General features: G+C 47.4%; 1 protein-coding gene across 1 annotated transcript in view; it reads right to left on the reverse strand.

The window, feature by feature from the left end:
• ELP1 (elongator acetyltransferase complex subunit 1) overlaps nt 1-21,261 on the reverse strand; it is a 686,929-nt gene that overhangs the window by 342,927 nt on the left and 322,741 nt on the right. The window contains exon 19 of the mRNA XM_086963713.1: nt 4,628-4,743. Coding sequence (XP_086819839.1) covers nt 4,628-4,743 — 116 coding nt within the window. The remainder of the gene's footprint in view (nt 1-4,627; nt 4,744-21,261) is intronic.

A 21,261-nucleotide genomic window follows, 5' to 3' on the forward strand; every position in this document is an offset into this window, starting at 1 on the left:
ACCTTGCGGATACCCTGCCGGGGTTATCTCACAGGGGAATACCAGGACGGGTTCCCTAAGCAAGCGCTTAGAGACCGGTTGGTGATTTGCGCTATATAAATTCCTGTACATTTACATTTACATATTCTCACTTAGCTGGAGACATCATACAACTTTTCCACTAATCTGAGAAGGCAAACATTGGGCCACTCTTCATAAATGTAAGCAGACATTTGCTTTTACATAAATCATTATTTTAGTTTTTTGGAAGGACTTTGAACAGTGCAATTTCACATGTTAAAACAAGTTTTAGATTATCAAACCTGTTCTTTTCCAAAAGAGGAAACAATAAGCTCTTCAAGATGGACAACTGGAAAGCAACACCCAATACTGCCCTCTATACTGCCACTCTAGCCATCCCATCCCATTCAGCCTTGTAAATGTAAATTGTAAATGTAAATTGATACTTGTATAGCGCACTACTCACCCGCAAGGGTCTCAAGGCGCTTGTACGACTACCGCTGTGGAGCCCATCCTGTCTTTCCCTGTGAGGCGTCCACTCCTGGGCACCCCAAGGTGGAGGCCAGGCATCCTTAGCGTTGTGGGGGCCGTTGTGGAGATTAAGCAAGCTATTGCCCAGAGTTGCAGAGTGGAACTCCATGATTGGAATAGGCACTGAGGCGAGAATTATCAGGTCCGTGGAATTTTTGAGCCCAAGACCCGCCGAGGCGGGGAATTGAACCCTGGTCCCGGGCCAGACCTCTGCATCAGGGTCTGCCGCTCTAATCAGCCTTGGGACCACATACTTTATTTGTTGCCCACCAAAATATATCAGCAGTTTTCACAGTAAAGGAAGGAAATCTAAAAACTCTAAGTATCACTGTGCGAGTTAACAGGTCCTTCATGTTATCATCTGTTTTGTTGGTTAAGCTGTTAATTTCGCTTACCTATAGGACCGTGTGACCTTATTTCAACACCACCCCAGTTATCATACACCAACTTAATCCTAATTCCTTTGCTCCCCACTAAAACCCAATGTGACTCAGCCTCTGTGGAAAAATCAGGCTTACTACTTTTCTGTCATCTCCCTCCAACACTAGTTCACCACCTTTCCCCCTCTCTGTTCAACCGGTTTTCTATATACACCCCAACTAACGCTCACCCCTATAATCAAGAAAAAGACCTTTCACTGTGCTCCCTCCAACTCATAAAATCGTGAAACTATCAAACCTTTGATCCACTAATCAAGAGGCTACTCCTGACACACCACTTTTTCAACCATTTGTTAGTCTGGTAACAATCCTTAATGTTTTAAACAGTTGAAGTTATTCCACTACTCAAGAAGCCTACAGCTAACCCCTCCACTCCCGATAATCACTTATCTAACAATGCAAATTAATTTGCAAAATGCTCAATAGGATTAAGAGCAATTATTTATTTCACATGTAACACAGTAATACCCCAGTCTTAATGAGGATGGCACACTCTCCACTCCTCACAGAGTACCCTTACAGGTGTATCTAGCTGCCCACCATCAGGACTTCTCTCACATATTAATTTGGCTTGACCAAACAACTCAACTAAAAGCAGTTGACAACCCCAGTATCTTGAAAATCGTCTCCTCATCAAGCATGATTAGCACAATGCTTAGGTGTTATCATACTACCCACTGAATCACTCTTCTCCTTGGTGTCCTTCCTTAACATCTAGACCACTACTTACAGTTCACAAAGGCTCAGGACCTGATCTTCCACCTCTTCTTCTAGATGTCACCTCCCTTGGTTATATTATCTCCTCAGGTTGTTAATTTTATTTCTCTACAGAGGGGATGCAAACCCATTTACTCATTTACTCTCCTACCTCCGGACTCAAGTGGCAGACTGCCTATCAGCCATTCATCTCTGGATTTCCATTCAGTAATTCAAACAGGCTGGATTTGTGGTTATCTACTTGACTGCTTTTTCTACCCCATGTCACCGGAACTTCACCCTTTTGGCTAGGAATCTCAGAATGCTATGCATGTCTTATTTGCAGCTAAAGTCATTTATTTTCACCATTGCCACAGCCACCAGATATTGGTTGTGCAGTATCTGAGAGATCTTTTCCAATTCAGAAAGACACTTATTTAAACGTTGGAAATCCAGAAAATGTAATGCTGAAAAAACCTATTGGTCAGCCTCCCAAATTACTCTTTCTCCCTCATTCTGAAAACATAAGTAACTTTGCTACATTAACCTTTTTTTTTTACTCCCCACCGGACATACTACCAGTAATGCACATTTCTTAGTTTGGTGTACAAGACCAAATACAGCACCTCTTCAAGGGTTTTAGATGATGGTGATGGAAAAGCCCAAATAGAACAACATGGATGCTGTTGCCTATAAGTGGTGTGGCACAATCTGGGGGGGGGGGGGGGGGACCAGCTTTGTGCAGCCAGTTGGTCAGGGAACATTGGGATTCTCCCCCTCCACAGATGGACCATGACCACTGACATCACCTTTGTAAAGCCCTGAGGTGTTGATGTAAATGCCAACAGGATGACCTTGAAATCGAAGTGAATGGACCGTACCTTTAAACACAGGTCCCTGCCATGTGACTGAAGAATCGCTATGTGGAAATACACGGCCTGTAAGTCAATGACACCATCCAATCTACCGCATCCAGCGCCAAAGTACCCGAGACAGACAGTATATCAAATGTTATCTTGTAAGTGAAATTTCAAGAGCCTGAGGTCTAGGAAATCAGTATTTACCCAGCTCCAATGGGAACAGTCCATCCGAAACTGCCAGGCCCTCCCTGAAGCAGACACAAGAAACTCAGGACTGCTTTTGCCCTAGTAGTTCGAGCAGGACTGCTCCCTTTGGAACAGGGTCAAGTCTGATTTGGATATGGCAGTCCAAACTGAGGTGGCATGGTGTGCAAAATAGTGACTGACTGGGATGCGGCCAGAGTAATTACCAGTGGCTGAGATCAATTCAAGCATTCCACCCATCACTTTCTTGTATACCTTAGTATGTCTCCTTAAGTAGGACAGGTATGACCAGACATGGGTCCTGTGCACACTGTGGTACTAGAACCAAGCAATACATTTCTGTTGAGCCCTAACTAGAGTGAAACTAGTCCTAGATTGTTTGTGTTCATGGAGGACCTGCCTAGCAGTTGACTTTAGTCTTGACGGTGGGTAAAGGAAGCTCACGGACATCAGCCTTCCTTATCACTACATGAATCACTTCAACTTCAGAGTGAGGTGACCCTGAAGCACTGTCCATTTATAACTCTGGAAAAGTATCTAGCCCACTAGCCTGCTACAATGTCAAGTAGTGTGGTGTATCACAGAACAGATGTGGTAGAAGGTTGGCTTCTTCTTGCTGGATGATATTTGGTATCTGACTCGGGTCACAGTCTGTTCAAAATAATTCATGCATAGTCTGCCACTATAATTGTCTAGCAGTATCTATCTGCTCTTCCCTGTATTGTTGTTCTTCAATTATTTGCTGGACCTCCATCCTAGACCTCTTCAGTATTGCTTCGGAGTTAGGTTCAGGTGTGCCAAAGTTGGTGCAGAGGGTATTGGGGTCAGCTTCAACATCAGAGCCAAAGGATTGTCAAATCGCCAAAAAAGGCAGTGCCTGGAAACCTCCATGTAGTGCAGGAGGCGTTCAGAGAAGAGCCTAGGCACCGAATGGTCTCTGAATGGAGTCCCAAAAGGTACAATGGGACCAGGAGGTGCTCTGGAGTCACCTGTGGCACCCCTAAAAAATTCCAACATGGCATACATGAAGAAAGCTGGACCGGCTCTGGGAACTTAGAGAAAGCCTGAGGTGACACTAGTGTGGAGCAGGACCTGAGCCTGGCAGAGGTGCAGATGGCTTCATAGGTAGAGGTTTCCCAGTACGAGTGATCTCCTCCAATTCTGATTCTGGAGACTACTCTGTAGGAGACAGAGAGCACCGAGGGAACCTACCTCCTGAACGAGAGAAGGAAGTTTTGGTGAAAAGTCTCCATACCTCATTTTCTTCTTATGTTTTCCTTTGGAGACTTGGAAGAAGGAGAGGATTTAGACTGAGATTTAGACCTAGAGAGTGAACAGCATCAATCCTGATGCTCGTCACAGGCCATGAGCAGATTGGCTCCTTGTTGGGCTTAGGATTCATCCTGAGACCTATTTTCCAGCACCTTAAGTCATACCTCAACCTATGCCTCAAGTCCAAGCACCACAGGCACACCTCATGCAGATTAGTAATTGGCATCTGCGACAGTACTTAAACCCTGACTTTTTAGGGAATTAAATCCTCAGCACTGCACTTTCTCAGAGGAAAACTTCAAAAGCTAAAGAGAGAGAGAACTCTGGATTTGTGTAAGAGGGTGCGAGAAAAAGGAACTAACGTTGGTGAGCCTGGGGTTTGCTTTATGGCTTTAGTGACATCATCAAGGCGCATGAGAGCTGTGCGAGTTTCTGGATCCAGCCTGACTCCTAGAAATGCTCAAGCGTGAGTAATCTGCAGGCAGGTGAATGCACCAGAATAGAGGGTGTTCCAAATGAAACAGAAAGAAACAATGAATTTTGGAAGCTGATAATCACAAATTGCTATAACTGAAAGGCTGTGAACACTGTATTAGATGAGCAAAGAAAGCAACAAACTCTAACCTGTAGGATGACCTTAGTGTCCTGAGGAACAACAGATACGATTCGAGAGCCACGTTCTACTTTGCGAAGGGTCTCATCATTAGCCACAGAGGTGTCACTTAGAAGACCTTGGAGTCCTGAAAATACAAAATATGCTAGAGTTGAAAATCAAAAACCACAACAACAACAAAAGTACGCTTAACCCCTTAAGTGCTGCCTCGGTGCATTGGCCGACGGCAGCACTACCTCCCCAGTGCTGCGCACGACCATTGGACGTCCATTCAGCACTAGTTCCAATGGACAGCGCAGCACTGGGGAGGAATGTTTAATAGCATCTATGAGGTTAAGCATTTGCATGCGACGGACAGCCCCCGTCCGAACTCCGCCCACTCTTTATTTCCCCAGCGCCGCGGCGGAATTTGCGTCGCGGTCAAGGGTTAAACACATATATCCAGCCTTAAGCCTTCCAGGCCTATTCATCCATGGGACGAAAGGGTAATAGGGAAATAGGTTGGGAGGGGCATGGGTGGTCATGTAATTTGACGAACCAATGAGGTACAGCTTGTTTTGATGATGAAGAGTGCAGAGGAGATGAAGGAAAGGAAGGGAGAAAAAGGCAGAAGATTAAACAGGGGAGAAAGTAAATAAAAGGAACATAAATAGGTAAATCCATTGACAAGAACAAATGTTAAAGTAACATTATAAATAGGTGTTGAAATGAGTAAAAAACAGCCACTTAAAACCCCAAAACACTGAAATTTACCAGTTATAGTTCAGTGAGCAACTATAACTTGTGCCCCCGCCATGCACTGCTTATGACTTCACATAATTCATCACTCGTGATATGTTAAATAACATCACAGATGACACCTCAAATGACATTAATTAAATGACATTAATTGATGATATCACTGATGGCATCATCCAAGATGCTGTTCCTCAAATATCTCTATAAACTGTGTAATCATTTGTGAAAAAGAAGTAGTAAAGTGCCCACAAACATATAAAGAATACTCTGACTGTATGCACATGTGCAACTATGAAATACAAATAATGTAGTCCTAGGAACAAGTCAGATTCAGCACAATAACATTTATATGGTGCACAGTGTTCTTGTAGTCTCTCCAACAAGCAAAAGTGTAGATATTGGGCGTTCTTGACAACGGCGAAAAGATCTAGCCAAGGTTCTCCCCACTGTTGGAAGACGCACTGCACCTCTTCTGGATATGGACAACACTAGTGATCTGACAGACGTTATCTATTCAGTTCATTTACTCTGGCAGTCATAAATCCTAACAGGTGATCAGCAGTCACAAAGCTGCTGGGGCACTCCAACCAACTTAAAAGATTCCAGGCCTCCTGGCACAGGACAGTGGACACCATCCAGCATGCCTGTTGCAGTACAACATGGCAGTGGAATTGTCTATGAGAACCTACACCAGCAGGAAGAGCTTCAGCAACAGATGGAAGGCCCACTGGTCTAGCAGACTGATGTCCTTTGCTCTCCAACTCCCTCAAACGGCCTCACATGATTGACGCACCCATCAGCATGGCCAGCTCTGGTTATGGAAGGGAGAGTGGTCTGCTGCTGGACAAATTATGGTCCATCGGCAACCAAGGCAATTTTTATGGTGCCACCTTTGAGACTTGGATGGAGTCAGCAAGATTGCCTTGATTCTTAGCCCAATGGAAGATGGACAACGACCACCACCATCAATTTCGTCAACACCTAGGGGTGCTGGTGAGGCAACAGGGGAGCAGAACAAGCTTAAAACGCTACTGGCCCACTTTGAGCCACAGTTAACACCTGTGAGACTAAAGAATGGGTACATGAAAATTCACATCAAGCAAGTACAAGGGCACCATCCAGTCTCTTGGCTCCAAAGCAATCAGGATCTGGAACAGTCTGAGCATTTTGCATGAGTCTTTCTGGAGGAAGGCATTCAGGGGTTTGAAGGTCTGAGGCAGGCGTTTTTCAGGACAAGAAATAGCAAAACTAACAACTCTACCTCTTTCTTTTGGAAATCAACAGGCACTCCTCCTGTAACAGAAAGGATAAACACTTGTCCAAAATCCACTCCGGTTTGGGAGGGACAGTAGGCGGGGAAGGAGAGAAAAGGCAGGGCATAGCCATTTTGAAAAATTTGTAAGACCCATCTGTCGGATACAAAGGATCAACAACCTTAGGGGAAATGTTGAATCCTGCCCCCTACTGGTTGAGCATATGCCAAAAAGGGCACTCTAAGGAGGTTTGGTGGCTGTTGTAGCAGGGGAGGAGGAAGGGCAAAAGAGGCTCTATGATTTTTGGGGACCGTCATGTCTCACAGGGCATAGATTTAGCAAAGAAGACAGACTGCATTCACGGACAGCAGTGCTAGACTGGCGGAAGAAAACATACATTTGCTAAAACCATCATTCCTCTAGGATTCCCTTTCTAGAATAGTGATTGGCAAAGAGTTTCGATTCACTTTACTGGTGGAGGCTTGTACAATAGGACTTTCTGGGGTAGGGTGCTTGATGAGAAACTGTGGGTCACCAGGCATGTGTATGTGATATCTGGCCACCTACCTATTCACAGGCTTCACTAATAAGGGTTTGACCAAGTAGCCATCAAAGTGTCTGCGAGGGCTTCATTCAACAGAAGTAAGGGCTAAGAATTCACAGGCCCTGGTTGCAGAATTTCAGTCTGAACATTTGTTTTTTGTTTTTTTAAATCTTTTTATTAAAACATCAATAATAAATAGACATCAGGTGACAATTTAAACTATTACAGGCTTCATCATTTCTTTCCATACATCAGAAGATACAGTACAGAATAGTAAAAGTGGATCATCATCTTGGCTCATCGGGGGGGTCACAGATGTCTCCGCGGTAGTGGTTCCAAGCTTCCCAAACTTTCCCCCCCTTTGCAGGACACCCCCTAGCCGCATATACTGCGCGTTCCCGAAACATGCACCAATCCAAGTCTTCCGCCAAATTCTCTACTTGAGGTGACTGGCTTGCCCCCCACAGCTGAGCAATATTACGCTTCGCTACCATGTATGCCAATGTTGCCCACTGCTTTCTGTGCGCATTCAGATCTGTGGGCTCCCAGACATTTAGGATGCATCTGCGGGCCTCTGGCCTCATTTCCACTCCCAGGACCTCCTGCATCTCTTCATGGATCTTCTCCCAGTATGTCTGTACCCCAGTATAGTGCCACAAAATATGCATAAACGTTCCAAGTTCCCCGCTTACACCCTTACACTCCCCACCCTCCGAACGGCCCATACGGATCAGACTCGGTCCCGTAACATATGACCTGTGTAAACATTTTAATTGCACCAGCCTGCATCCCCACCACCCGTGGAGAGGAAACCGCCTCCCTCCAGTCCTCCTTATCAAATTCCAGCCCATCCTCATTCCAGCGTGTTTTAACGAGTACCAGTGGATCCTCCAAGTTATTTATGTATTTCCTGTAAATTAAAGAGATGGTCTTCCCGGGAGGTGACCATCCAACATCCGGTCTTCAAGGGGGGAGGAGTCGGGAAGCGATGTATCTTTGGTAATATGTGTGCGCAGTGCATGACTGATCTGAAGGTAGCGGTAGTGTTCCCGTTTGTGAAGGTGGTACTGCTGCTGAAGAGATTGAAATGTGTGGACTGTGCCCCCTCTCAAAACATCCTTAATCTGTGTGATCCCAATGAGGTCCCATTTATCGAAGCCCCTAGATTTCCACAGACTGCCCAATTTAACCGAGCTTCACAGCGGGGTGGCGAGTGTAAGCCTTCCCTCCCACTTCAGATATCTGTTAGTCGCGTGCCACACCTGATCGGCGTGTGCCGTGGGTCCCGCTAGGGGGAACCGACAGGGCCTGGCAGAGAGCGTTGAAGTCGCCCCCTATCCCGGGTCCCCTGGGGGACCGTAAATAGCGTGATTCACTGCGGCCAGCTGCGAGGCCCAATAATATTTATGTAGGTCCGGTAGACCTATCCCTTCGTCATACCATGAAAGAGTATGAAAGAGTAAGCTTAGTGAACGCGATACGGGGATTTCCGTCCAACAATAGTTGTCTCTGTAGGGACTCTATGTCTTTAAAGTAGGAGGCTGGGACTGGGTCCATCGCATTTTGGAGCGCATACAAAAACCGGGGAAGGGCCATCATTTTAAAAAGCACTGCTGTACCCAGAAGGGAGAGCGGCAGTGCCTTCCAGCGCGCCACATCCCCCCTTAGCCGAGTCGGGGGGGGGGCCAAATTGTTGGCAAATTGTAGCTTCGGGTCAAGCGCTGCGTAAATGCTGAGGTATTTAAATCCTACAGGCTCAATCCTTATCGTGCAAGTATTAGGAATGATCGGCGGATCCCCCCAGAGTACATAAAGAACTGATTTTGACCAATTAATTGCGAAGCCTGAGTATCTCCCAAAAATCGCAAGCACATCTAGGAAACGTATCAGCGATTCCTCCGGATTAGTGAGATAAAGCAAGATATTGTCCGCATATAAAGAGATCTTACCCTCCCAATCCAGCGTCCAGCGCAGGCCACAAATCGATCGGTCCCACCGAACCCAGGCCGCAAGCGGCTCCAAGGCCAGGGCAAAAAGGAGCGGGGACAGGGGACAACCCTGCCTGGTACCCCTGCCGAGGGGGAAGTCCGAGGATTTTCGATTATTGAGAACAACCCTGGCCAGAGGGGCCGCATACAGGAGACGCACCCAAGTAATAAACTCAGACCCAAAACCCATCTTTTCCAGCACCACAAATAGGTATTGCCATTCGACCCTATCAAGAGCCATAGTGGCATCCAAGGATACCAGTACCATGGCTCCTGGGTGACCTGCCCAGCACCCCATGTAGGCGGTGCAAATTAAGGGCAGTATTGCGACACAGCATGAAACCGGACTGGTCCACATGTATCAGGGAAGTGATAACTTTGACCAGCCTTGTCGCCAACAGCTTCGCCAAGACCTTAGGCTCTGCATTCAATAAAGAGATGGGCCTGTAAGATGAACAATTAGTTTAGATTTGCCAGCCTGGTGTAGGACTACAATATTGGCCACTCTCTGGTCGTATGGAAGCAGTCCCTCTTCTCTGCTCTCCTCATACATAGAGCAGAGGAACGGAGCAAGACAGTTGGCACTCATCTTATATAGCTCTATGGGGATTCCGTTCGGACATGTGGCCTTCCCTGATTGCACACCCCTTATGGCCTGCGCCACCTCGTCGTCCGTAAGTGGTGAGTCTAAATATTTCCTGTCATCTTCCGAGAGTTCGGGTAATTGGATGTCTCTAATCATTGATCTATTCTTAGCCTCTGTATACCTCCCCTCAGAGGTGTATATCCCTCTATAGTACTCCGCAAAACTACTGCCACTGCCTGCGGATCCGTAATTTTACAGGCATTTTCCTTCAACAACTCCAGTACCAGCCGTGATGCCCACTCTCCCTTCTCAAGCCAGGCTATTAGCTTCCCCGCCTTATCTCCGTGCTCATACATTCTACTCTGTATCTCCTCATTCTGTGCTTTTGGCCTTATCCCTGGCTAGGCCTCTGAACTCATCCTGCCGCAGTTTTAACTGGAGCAGGCCCTCCGGGGTGGCTGCCCGGACCACCTCTCTTTCCAATCGCAACACTTCCTCTTCTGCCTGTTCCAAGTCTGACAATGGTTCCTTCTTCTTCTTGGCTATCAAAGACAAGGCCTCCCCCGGACTACTGTTTTATATGCTTTCCACAGAGTCGGAGCAGAGTCTGCAGTTTCCCTGTTTTCCTGACAATACTTGTCCATGACCTTAATCAATTCCTACTTAGTGGCGGGGTCTTTCAGTTGCCAAGCACTAATGGGGGTTATTCTGCCTACATTAAAACAGTCTATCTCCAGCTGGAGCCAAACCGGCGCGTGGTCCGAGATGCCTCTCCCTAAATGCCGTGCCTCCTGAACATTGTGGGCCTGAGCCGCTGGCACTTGCATGTAATCTATCCTAGACAGGCTATGGTGTGCAGCGGAAACATGCGTGTAGTGTACCTCATTCGGATTGCGTACCTGCCAACCATCCACCAGCCCGTTGTCTCGAGAAAGTCTGGGAGCCACCTCTGTGCCGGCCGCAACACCCGGGCGGGCTGTCGTTCCACCTTGCCGTCCATGACATCATTAAAGTCACGTCCAATGATTAGGAGGCCTAAGGGTAGAGTCAAGAAGCTAGAGCCCAAATCACGAAATGTGCAGACCTGGCGGGACATAAACGGAAACAAGGGTGGTCGTCGTCCCTTCCCACTGCCCTGATATTCCAATGTATCTGCCTCGCTTGTCAACCTAGGTAGCCAGAACAGTCAGGGGAAAGGAGTTTTTAATCAAGATACCAACTCCCCTCGACCCTGAAGTGAACTCTGCATGCGCCACTAACTTATAGCCCCCTTTATGCAAGGCCATGCACAATAAGATGCGTCTCCTGCACCAGTGCCACATCCGGGGAGTGCATCCGGATAAATTGGCTAACCATCCCTCTTTTTATCTTGTCCCCTAGGCTATTTACATTCCAGCTAAGCACACTGATCTCCGATCCTTGTCTAACTTTCGACATTGTGGTGGTATGGAAACAATACACTCACAGCCTTGTCACCTGATGACAGCAAAACCAAACAAAACACAAACAATCCCTTGAGTCCCCCGTTACTTGACATTAACAAAACAAAACCAATCACCAACAATCCCTTGAACATCAGATTCTCGAGGACCCTCAACCCCCACACCCCCTCCCTGCACCCCTGCTCATGGCTTCCGCCCATCCCCAACTGGCAGTGTGCCTGTTGCCCCATACAGTAAGCGACTAACTAACTAAAAGTAGAAGGAGGAAACCAGGACCCCATCTCCCCCCCACCCCATCGAAACTACCTCACTCTGTGTCTTTAACAGTAGGCAGCTAAGGGATCAATACAAATAAAGTACACATGGGTCAGGCCCACTACCTGACATATATCAAAAGTCCCAAATAGTCTGTGTTCGCTGTCATTCCTGCTCCTCCAGTCCGCCACCTCCAGTACGGTCTTGCCGCTACGATCCACTCTGGGGACGATTTTCCAACCAGTCTGAAGCCACCTCTGGATTATCGAAAAACCAAACTCTACCCTCGGCCTCCACTCTCGAACGGGCGGGGAACATCATTGCATACTTCAGACCTCCATCTCTGAGCTTCTTCTTCACTCCGAGAAAACTTTGACGCGGTTTCTGGACTGCTTGGGTGAAATCCGAGAAAAAGGAGATAGTGGAGTTTTCGTATTTAAGGGAGCCTCCCGACTGAGAGGCCTGCAGGATAGCATCTCTGTCCCTGAAGTATAACACCCTCGCAATCATTGGGTGAGGAGGGGCCCCAGGCCTGGGTCTCCCCCCTGGCAATCTATGCGCTCGTTCAATTGTAAACAAGTTACCCAGTCCCTTGGGTTTGAGATGATTGAGGATTATGTCTTCGACAAACAGGTCGGGCGGGGCCTCCTGCCTTCTCAGGAACGCCAATAAGACGGATATTATTGCGGCAAGCCCTTCCCTCATAGTCGTCCAACTTCCGATTGGTCAGTGCGCAGGAGACCTTAAGGTCCCCCACTTCCTGTTGAAGCTGTGCCACCTCATCTGTTAAGCTGGTGGTCTTAATATCTAGAGACTTGACTTTCTCACTTGTTTTGGTAAGGTCCGCCCGTATGAGATTGACTTTGATGGTAACAGTGTCCAGTTTGTGGTCCAGCCTCGCCATCTTTTGTCCCAGTGATGACTTGACACCGTCGATCACCGCCATCACATCAAGCAGCGTTGGTTCAGCTGGCTGGCCAGAAGAATCTCCTCCGCTCGACTGAATCTGCCTCGAGTCCGGCGGTAACCCCCAAGGCTTCTTATACCGATCCAGTTTATTAGACTGGACTTGTCGTGACCCCTTAGAGGTTCTTGCCTGATGCTTGTCAACCTCGGGCTTAGATGCCATCGTAAATGCAACCTCGATGGATCGCTGGCCACACCACTTCACCCAGGCACAGCAATGGCGCACAGCTTCCCTCGGGTGGACAGCAATGTGTAACCGGACAGCACCCCCAAACAGCCCGGCCCCCAGGACGGAGCAACAGACAGGCCTAGTTGCGAGGCCACTGTCGACGAAAATCACCTGGACCTCCGAAATTCAAATCTCGGGCCACAAGGGACCCACCGGCGCAGACAGGCGCGGCCACATCCACGCAGGACAGCTGCGTCAGGTGCCAGACCCAGCAAGCCCATCGCCATGCCCAACGAAGGATAGTCAGGGGCTCCCGCAATGTCTCAACCTCAGGAGGGGCCAACTCTACAATCCAAATGCCCAAAGTAAGTAATCCAAAGAGAGGGAGAGCTCCTCCTCCCAGCCAGTATCCAGATGAAGCCACTGCGCCACCTCCGCCTTTCACGTTGACCTTTGCTGACTCAATGATCCAAGGGTTTAGGTGCCCGCCAGGTCAGTGACCAGAGTCATGGGCAGGTCTCACCCGCGGGCCACCAGCTGCCAATAGCCTGCTTATCGTCAGGGCGGGGCACTCATGCAGCCGCCCCACCCCGAGGACCAGTATGCTGCTACACTGCCCCCTCAAACGCCCACAGCCAAAAGGGCACCCCCCCCCCGGTAAACCGGGGGGGACCTGCCTCACCACCCGTGAGCTCCGGGTCAAGGTAGACAAACGGGCGCCCGCAACAGGCCACACAAGCTGGGGGTACCAGATAACTCACAGCGTTGCTAAAGGGCCTTCAGCCCTACCAATGCAATGCCTCCGCTCCTCCGGGAGCCAGCTGCTCTCGTCACTCAAGGCAGGGAGGGGCCACCGGCAGCCCCCAGCAATGCTGCTGCTCCGCTCACACTTTACCGGGCGGGGGGGGCCATCCGCAGCTCGCTATGCCGCCTCAACTCCGCCGATATCGCGGGCAGCAGCCAAGCCATACCGGGCCGACCGACGACTTCCAGTTTGCGGCCCCGGTGTTGTTGTCCTAGCGGCCTCCCCCCTCGCCAACTCGAGTCCCCGGCTCCAGCCAGCAGTCAGGCCTCAAACAGCAAGAGGCGTAGCTCCGGCCCACGCTGCTGCAGCGGGGCCGGACGGTACAAAAGGGGGTGGTGATGGACAGAGCATCTGAATCAATCAAACACTCACACCCAGTCAAAGGATCTGGGTTCAATCCATCACCGTTCTTTAGCCCACTCTGCCATCCCAGTTCAAACATGGCTATATGCAAATCAGTCTAACCCTGTGCCTCATGGGAACAGTCCAGCCCGAACTGCCAAGCCATGTCTTCCCTGGACCGGAACCAAGCTTCCGAGGACCGGTTTCTCGCATTCCAGCCGTCTTCAGCCCGGCTTGCTTGAATCCAGTGGCAAAGTGAGCAAGGGACTCACGTCTGAGCATACCCTGCCACACTTATGGCGGCCAAAAGCGGTACAAAAGGGGGTGGTGATAGACGGAGCATCTGAATCAATCAAACAATCACACCCAGTCAAAGGATCTGGGTTTAATCCATCACCGTTCTTGAGCCCACTCTGCCACCCAAGTTCAGACATGGCTATATGCAAATCAGTCTGACCATGTGCCTCATGGGAACAGTCCAGCCCGAACTGCCAAGCCATGTCTTCCCTGGACCGGAACCAAGCTTCCGAGGACCGGTTTCTGGCATTCCAGCCGTCTTCAGCCTGGCTTACTTGAATCCAGTGGCAAAGTGAGCAAGGGACTCACGTCTGAGCATACCCTGCCACACTTATGGCGGCCAAAAGCGGTACAAAAGGGGGTGGTGATGGACTGAGCATCTGAATCAATCAAACACTCACACCCAGTCACTTACTGTAAGCCTACTATTTCTGATGATGGCCTTATCTTATTGTTTCATGAAAGGTAACGCTGTACTCACACACACTCAGCCTGATTCTCAAACATAAACTTACACTTTATAGTAAGTTTATCAATCTTGGGTAGTCTCAAATTACGTGCTGAGTTTTATGATTCTGCACTCCCTTTACATATGGATTGGGAATCATGGGCAGGCAATTGCAGTATTGACACTGCTGGGTCATTTCTTAGACCCAACGTATTTAGGTTGCAAATTATGACTGTATAATTCTGCAACTAACGGTGAAACAAAATCAAAGGAGAGCTCTTAGGCAGTTCAGAATCACCAAACAAACTGAGCCCAAGAGGTAAAAATATGAGCAGCACTTGATATCCTAAGGAACAAAGAAATGTAAAGAGATGTAGTCATGCTCCTAATGCTTAATGTGTACACACCCGGGATGTCTGCAACTCCTAAATTCTAACAAAGCCATTTAGTATACATGTACTTCACACTTCTACTGTTCCCTTTTTCAGACCTCCCAAATGGCATCCCAGCCCCCTAAGAGACTGGTCTCCCCCAGCTTGCTTTCATCTTCTATCAAAGCATCATAAACACACTATAGCCACACCAATGCCATCCACAAAGGCATGACTATCTTTCAAACCAGAGCACACCAGGTGAGGTACCTCAGCTCAACTTAAGTAAGTTTGCATTTAAGTAGCTGGAAGTATTTCCTGCTATCCAATGCTCAGCTGTACCCCAAGCTAAGACTGCTCGCTTGCACCTCGCTTTAAGTACCTCATTCCTGTCCATCATTCTGCACTACCTTCCCATCTCCTTTTGTTTCTTGTTCTTCCCCCTCTTTCTTAATTCTCCCTTCTCTCTTTCTCTCCCCATTTATTCTCTACTTTACTTTCTCTTCCTTTTTTAACCACTCCTTTACTCTACTCCCTTCCTTTTGATTTTTTTCTCCCTCTATTTCACTACTCCCTTCTCTCCTCCTTTTTGTCTTCCAGATTCCTCTTTGCACCCTCACCTCTACCCCTCGCCATTAGTCTCGCTCTGTCTCTTTTCTCTTGCTCACTCCTTTCTCGCCTCTCTTGATTTCTTATCTGCCTACTCCTCTTGCTATACTCCATGCTCCCCACCACCTCTCCTGACCATTTCTGTTGATACTTACTTCATCTTCTTATGTTGCATGCGCCTTTCTCTTTCACCTCTCTCATTCACTGGCTTTCTCCTCTTCCCTCATATCTTGTTCTCCACAGATATCATCCATTTCCTTCTCCTCCACATCACACCCTTATCTCCATTAATTGTCTTCCCTTCCCCTGTTCTTTCCATTTCACTTGCCTCACTTGCCCTTCCTTCCTTCTCATTTCCTATTCTTCATTCATCCTTTCTATTTTTGTGCACTCCTCTTTAGCTGCTATCCATTTTTATTTTCTTGCCTTCCCCCTCTCATGGTTTTATAATCTCTCTCCCATTCGTTTTCTCCATTTCCCCACATCTGCTTGGCCTTGCCTCCCTCTTATACATCCAGCACACTCGCCATGTCCTCAATCTCAATATCTCTGTTCCTCTCATTATCTTTCATCTCTTTCGCTCCTTCTCTCATCTACCCCACCCACATGCGATCTCCTCTCCTTGCTTTCTTCGTTCCTTCTCTCTCAAACTGGTCTCCCCAGAAGGAGGAGGTAAAGAGGGAACAAGAAGGCATTCAAGACGGGCAGCTTTCTCTCAGGCTCATGGTGGTGGTTTCTCTTTTCCTAGCTGCCCACCCACCCAGTGTTGGATTAAAGTCATCCAAGAGATGTAGTCAAGTGCAGGATGCAAAGTAGACTCAGTTTATTGTTTTGCTTCCATGGGGCAAGGGCAACTCCATTAGTAACCATTTTGCATCTTCATGCTATTAGATCAACATGAAGGGAGCACATCCCTGTGAAAGAGTCACATAAGTCGAAAAAGCAGGTACCAGACACTGGACTGCCCAAAACAAAACTGAATGGGACATGGACAAAACTCATGGTAAGGGGAAAACAAACCCTATGAAAAATCACTATCAACTGCAATGCAACATAAAAACCAAAAGGCCATATAAAATACTCACCGTGAACTGCTAGAGGGGGAGAAGCCAGGGGATACTTTTAAAAGCTTGAATTCATGAAGCTGTTTCTTTTATTTTTAATTTTTACTGGAACTCGATCTCAGATATGGCTAAAATGAAGCTTGTGTTGGAGTTGTGAGCCATGAATGGTGGTTAACATGAGTTGTTCCAAGGAAGAGATATTTAGGCCAAAACTTCAGTGTCACAAAAGGATCTGAGAGAGATGACTTTAGACGAACTACAGAATAAGCAAGAACCAAGAAAGAGCAAGTGTGTGCTGAAGTATGTCCGGAACTGGATTCTAGGTTGGAGGCTAAGGATAACTTAAAAGGAAGAGTGTACCATAGGATGCTTCGTGTACCGTTTCGATTCCTCCATTCCTTTTCTGCACTGCAGGGCAAAATGGAGGAGGTTCTTCGGCTTGTAGCTGGGACCATGAGAGATAAGAGTGCCCTTTGCTGCTGCAGCTATGTTACAGAGTCTTACCTAAGAAAGCTTAAGGGTGCATCTAAAAGGCAGGAGGATGGTGGTGATGGGAATATTACTGTCAGCGAGCACGATAGGCACACTCTTAGAGAGAGAAGTTGGCCTAAGAGGTCTTCTGCATAGATGCTTGTATACTGGCTAAAGGCATTATGAAGGCATTGGACGTACAAGGCACCAGTTACACTTTACACTATACAATCAAACTTAAGGCAGACCATTAGAATAAGAAATAGATTTTTGTAGAAGTAGGCGGCAACATTGTTTATTGGAAGAGTGAGCAAGAGTCAGATTATGTTCACAGCATGAGCTCAACTTTGATAACACAGTTTTAGACTTTCGATTGTTGGGATATCTTTCTAGAAGGGAAAACTCTGCTCCTGATTGAGGGGGTGACTCTTTCAAGGGAAAAAGTGGTTAGAGAGTAGGGAGAGGCATTTCAAAGACATTTAGGTGTTGTGTCGCACCTGTGAGAAGCTGTTGTTCCCTGTGCTCTTTACCTTATGCACTTCCTGGCATAAAATTACAGTGTTTTCGTCTTATGTGCTTTTTAAACATTTATGGAATATGTTACTAAAATTTATAAGGTATGTTAGGAAATTGGGAGGGAGGCAAAACTATGCAGCTTCTACTGCACCTGAAATACTATGATCTGACGTACTATGTTGTGAATGTTGAGGTATAATAAAACACAAATTAAACCTTTTTTACTCTTCCTCCATCTACTTACCTTCTCTCACCTACTCATCCTTTCTCACACACATGCTTTCGTCACTCAAACATTTTCCTCTCTTCATCTTTACTCTTCTTATGCTCTATGCTCTTCTTCTTTCTTCCTCATTTTGCCCCTTGTTATATCTCTAATCCATCCTAACTTCTTTACTCTCTTTCTTCTCATCTCAGCCTCCTTTATTGCTCTTTTCTTCCATACTTTGTTTTCTTATTCTTCTCTTTCATCTTTTTTATTCTTCTCGTTCATCCTGCTCTCCAGCTTCTAGTTCTCTTTCTTCCCTCATTAGCATCCAGCTCCCCCCTCACACATCCAACCCCTTCCATTCCATTTCCTTCTTGCCCTTAGCCTCATTGTTCCTTTTTCTCCTAAACCCTATTACTAGCTCTGGCCACCAACTTTGCCTCCTACTGGCATAATCACCTTATTCATCTCTCCTCACCTAATCACCTCCATCAAACTTCTCTTCCAATCTTCTCACCATGCTAGCCTTCTTTTCCTCGCTACCAAGTCTCAGCCGAACAATGCTTTATCTGGTAGAGACTATCTAGCTGCCTTAGAATATTCTGGACTGTTTCCATGAGGCACAGGGTCAGACTGATTTGCATATGGCCATGTCTGAACTGGGGTGGTGTGGAGTGCAAAAAAACGATGGATTTAGGCCCAGATCTCTGTACTGGGGTGAATGTATGACATTGTTCTGCATTCTGTCCATCAACTGTGGCTTTTGCATTTTTTCACCCCGAGTGGGATGGGTATGCTCAGACGTGAGTCCCATGCTCTCCACACCACTGGATTCAAGCAAGCCGGGCTGAAGACGGCTGGAATGCCAGAAACCGGTCCTCGGAAGCTTGTTTCCGGTCCAGGGAAGGCATGGCTTGGCAGTTCGGGCTGGACTGTTCCCATGAGGCACAGGGTCAGACTGATTTGCATATGGCCATGTCTGAACTGGGATGGTGTGGAGTGCAAAAAAACGATGGATTTAGGCCCAGATCTCTGTACTGGGGTGAATGTATGACATTGTTCTGCATTCTGTCCATCAACTGTGGTTTTTGCATTTTTTCACCCCGAGTGGGATGGGTATGCCTCAGACGTGAGTCCCATGCTCTCCACACCACTTGATTCAAGCAAGCCGGTCTGAAGACGGCTGGAATGCCAGAAACCGGTCCTCGGAAGCTTGTTTCCGGTCCAGGGAAGGCATGGCTTGGCAGTTCGGGCTGGACTGTTCCCATGAGGCACAGGGTCAGACTGATTTGCATATGGCCATGTCTGAACTGGGGTGGTGTGGAGTGCAAAAAAACGATGGATTTAGGCCTAGATCTCTGTACTGGGGTGAATGTATGACATTGTTCTGCATTCTGTCCATCAATTGTGGATTTTGCATTTTTTCACCCCGAGTGGGATGGGTATGCTCAGACGTGAGTCCCATGCTCTCCAAACCACTGTATTCAAGCAAGCCGGGCTGAAGACGGCTGGAATGCCAGAAACCGGTCCTCAGAAGCTTGTTTCCGGTCCAGGGAAGGCATGGCAGTTCGGGCTGGACTGTTCCCATGAGGCACAGGGTCAGACTGATTTGCATATGGCCATGACTGAACTGGGGTGGTGTGGAGTGCAAAAAAAACGATGGATTTAGGCCCAGATCTCTGTCTTGGAGTGAATGTATGACATTGTTCTGCATTTTGTCCATCAACTGTGGTTTTTGCATTTTTTCACCCCGAGTGGGATGGGTATGCTCAGACGTGAGTCCCATGCTCTCCACACCACTGGATTCAAGCAAGCCGGGCTGAAGACGGCTGGAATGCCAGAAACCGGTCCTCGGAAGCTTGTTTCCGGTCCAGGGAAGGCATGGCTTGGCAGTTTGGGTTGGACTGTTCCCATGAGGCACAGGTTCGGACTGATTTGCATATGGCCATGTTTGAACTGGGGTGGTGTGGAGAGCAAAAAAACGATGGATTTAGGCCCAGATCTCTGTACTGGGGTAAATGTATGACATTGTTCTGCATTCTGTCCATCAACTGTGGTTTTGCATTAGAATATTCCCAGTCATCTGACTGGATCAAGACACTTTTGAGCCATCTCCATGTAGTTTGCCTCTGCATGGCTTCAATGGCGCTCTCCACGCTGGAAATTACATGTCTGGTGCCTATATAAGGGCCACCCAAGCAAGCTGACCTCAGTTCTTGACTGATTTTTGTGCCGTACTAGAAGCATGGAGCCAAGCTAAGGATCTCTTAATTGAAAGAAGACAGTTCGCAGAACTGGAGGTGGAGTGGCGGGAGTGGTCTATAAGGAATCTGTGGTAGAAAGAGTCTTTACCAGTTATAGCAATACCGAAGTTAAGTAATTTGTTCATCTGAAAGAGATTTTTAGCCTGCCGATTCCTTACCTTAGAATAGATACCAATCAATCTCTCCCTGGAGGTGAGTCTCCGGACCGTCGTAGACTAAGAACCCGTGAAGAAGTGAATGGCAAAGTTCCCATCTTGCTAGACCTGACTGTTGAAGCAATAGTGTTTAACAAACGTGTGTAGTGATGCCCACATAGCTGCCTGACAGATGTCCAGGACTGGGACTTCTTTAGCTAAGGGAGTGATCGCAGCAGTAGCTCTGGTGGAGTGAACTCATAAGCCTTCAGGGGGCTGTTTCTTTGCCATCGCGTAACTGATCTTAATACGAAGGAGTATCCATCAAGAGATTGTTTTCTTTTGAACTGCCTTTCTTTTCTTTGCCCCAGCACATCCAACAGAGTTGAGTGTCCACCCGGAATTCTTCAGTAAGATCAATATAGAACGATAACGCTCTTTTTGGGTCTTGATGGTGGAGTCTCTCCTCTTCTTTAGAAGGATGAGTCGGGGAAAAAATGTAAATATAAACAAAAGTGGTTCTGTCGGGTAGGAACTAGCTTAGTAGACAACGCTCAAAAGTGTAGCGATAACGATCTAGAGCAACCTCTACAACAAGCCCTTGGGGCACCAAATACCTCCTGAAAAAAGACTAAGAGAAAGAACTTTGTATTGTTACTTTTATCAGAATTACTTCATTCAATGATATTCATAGTAAACAGAAAGCAAATGATGTCAACAAGAAGTATTTACATGGGTGAAGAGTGATAGTAGTGACAATAGTGCTTTAGTGCTCAACAGGTGTGCAATATATACAGTGTGGTCATAGTTGGCTATGTACAAGTTAGAAGGCCAGAGAGCAATTTCCTCCAATAGTTCCTATCCTTTGTTCTGTGGAATCCTAGTAGCTCTGAAACTAAAAATATGCGTCGAAGTTTCAACCCTAGTAGTGCCCCAGTGGGTGGTCACAGCGGGTCTTCCTCAGGACAGAGGTGGGGATTGGGGCGGGTTTACAGCCCTAGGGCGGCCGGATCAGTTGTGGCCGGGTAGGTGTGGATTCGCGGAATAATCAGGTTGAGTCAAAACTGTAAAAATGAAAGGTCATCTGACTCATACCAGATATAGGACGGTACTACGGCCAGTCCTCCCGTCCCTTCGACCTTTGATTTATTGAGCAATGGTCCTGTGCACAGGGG

The sequence above is a fragment of the Lissotriton vulgaris genome, chromosome 3_1 (genome assembly GCF_964263255.1).
Source record: "Lissotriton vulgaris chromosome 3_1, aLisVul1.2, whole genome shotgun sequence".
NCBI classification, from domain to species: Eukaryota; Metazoa; Chordata; class Amphibia; order Caudata; family Salamandridae; genus Lissotriton; species Lissotriton vulgaris.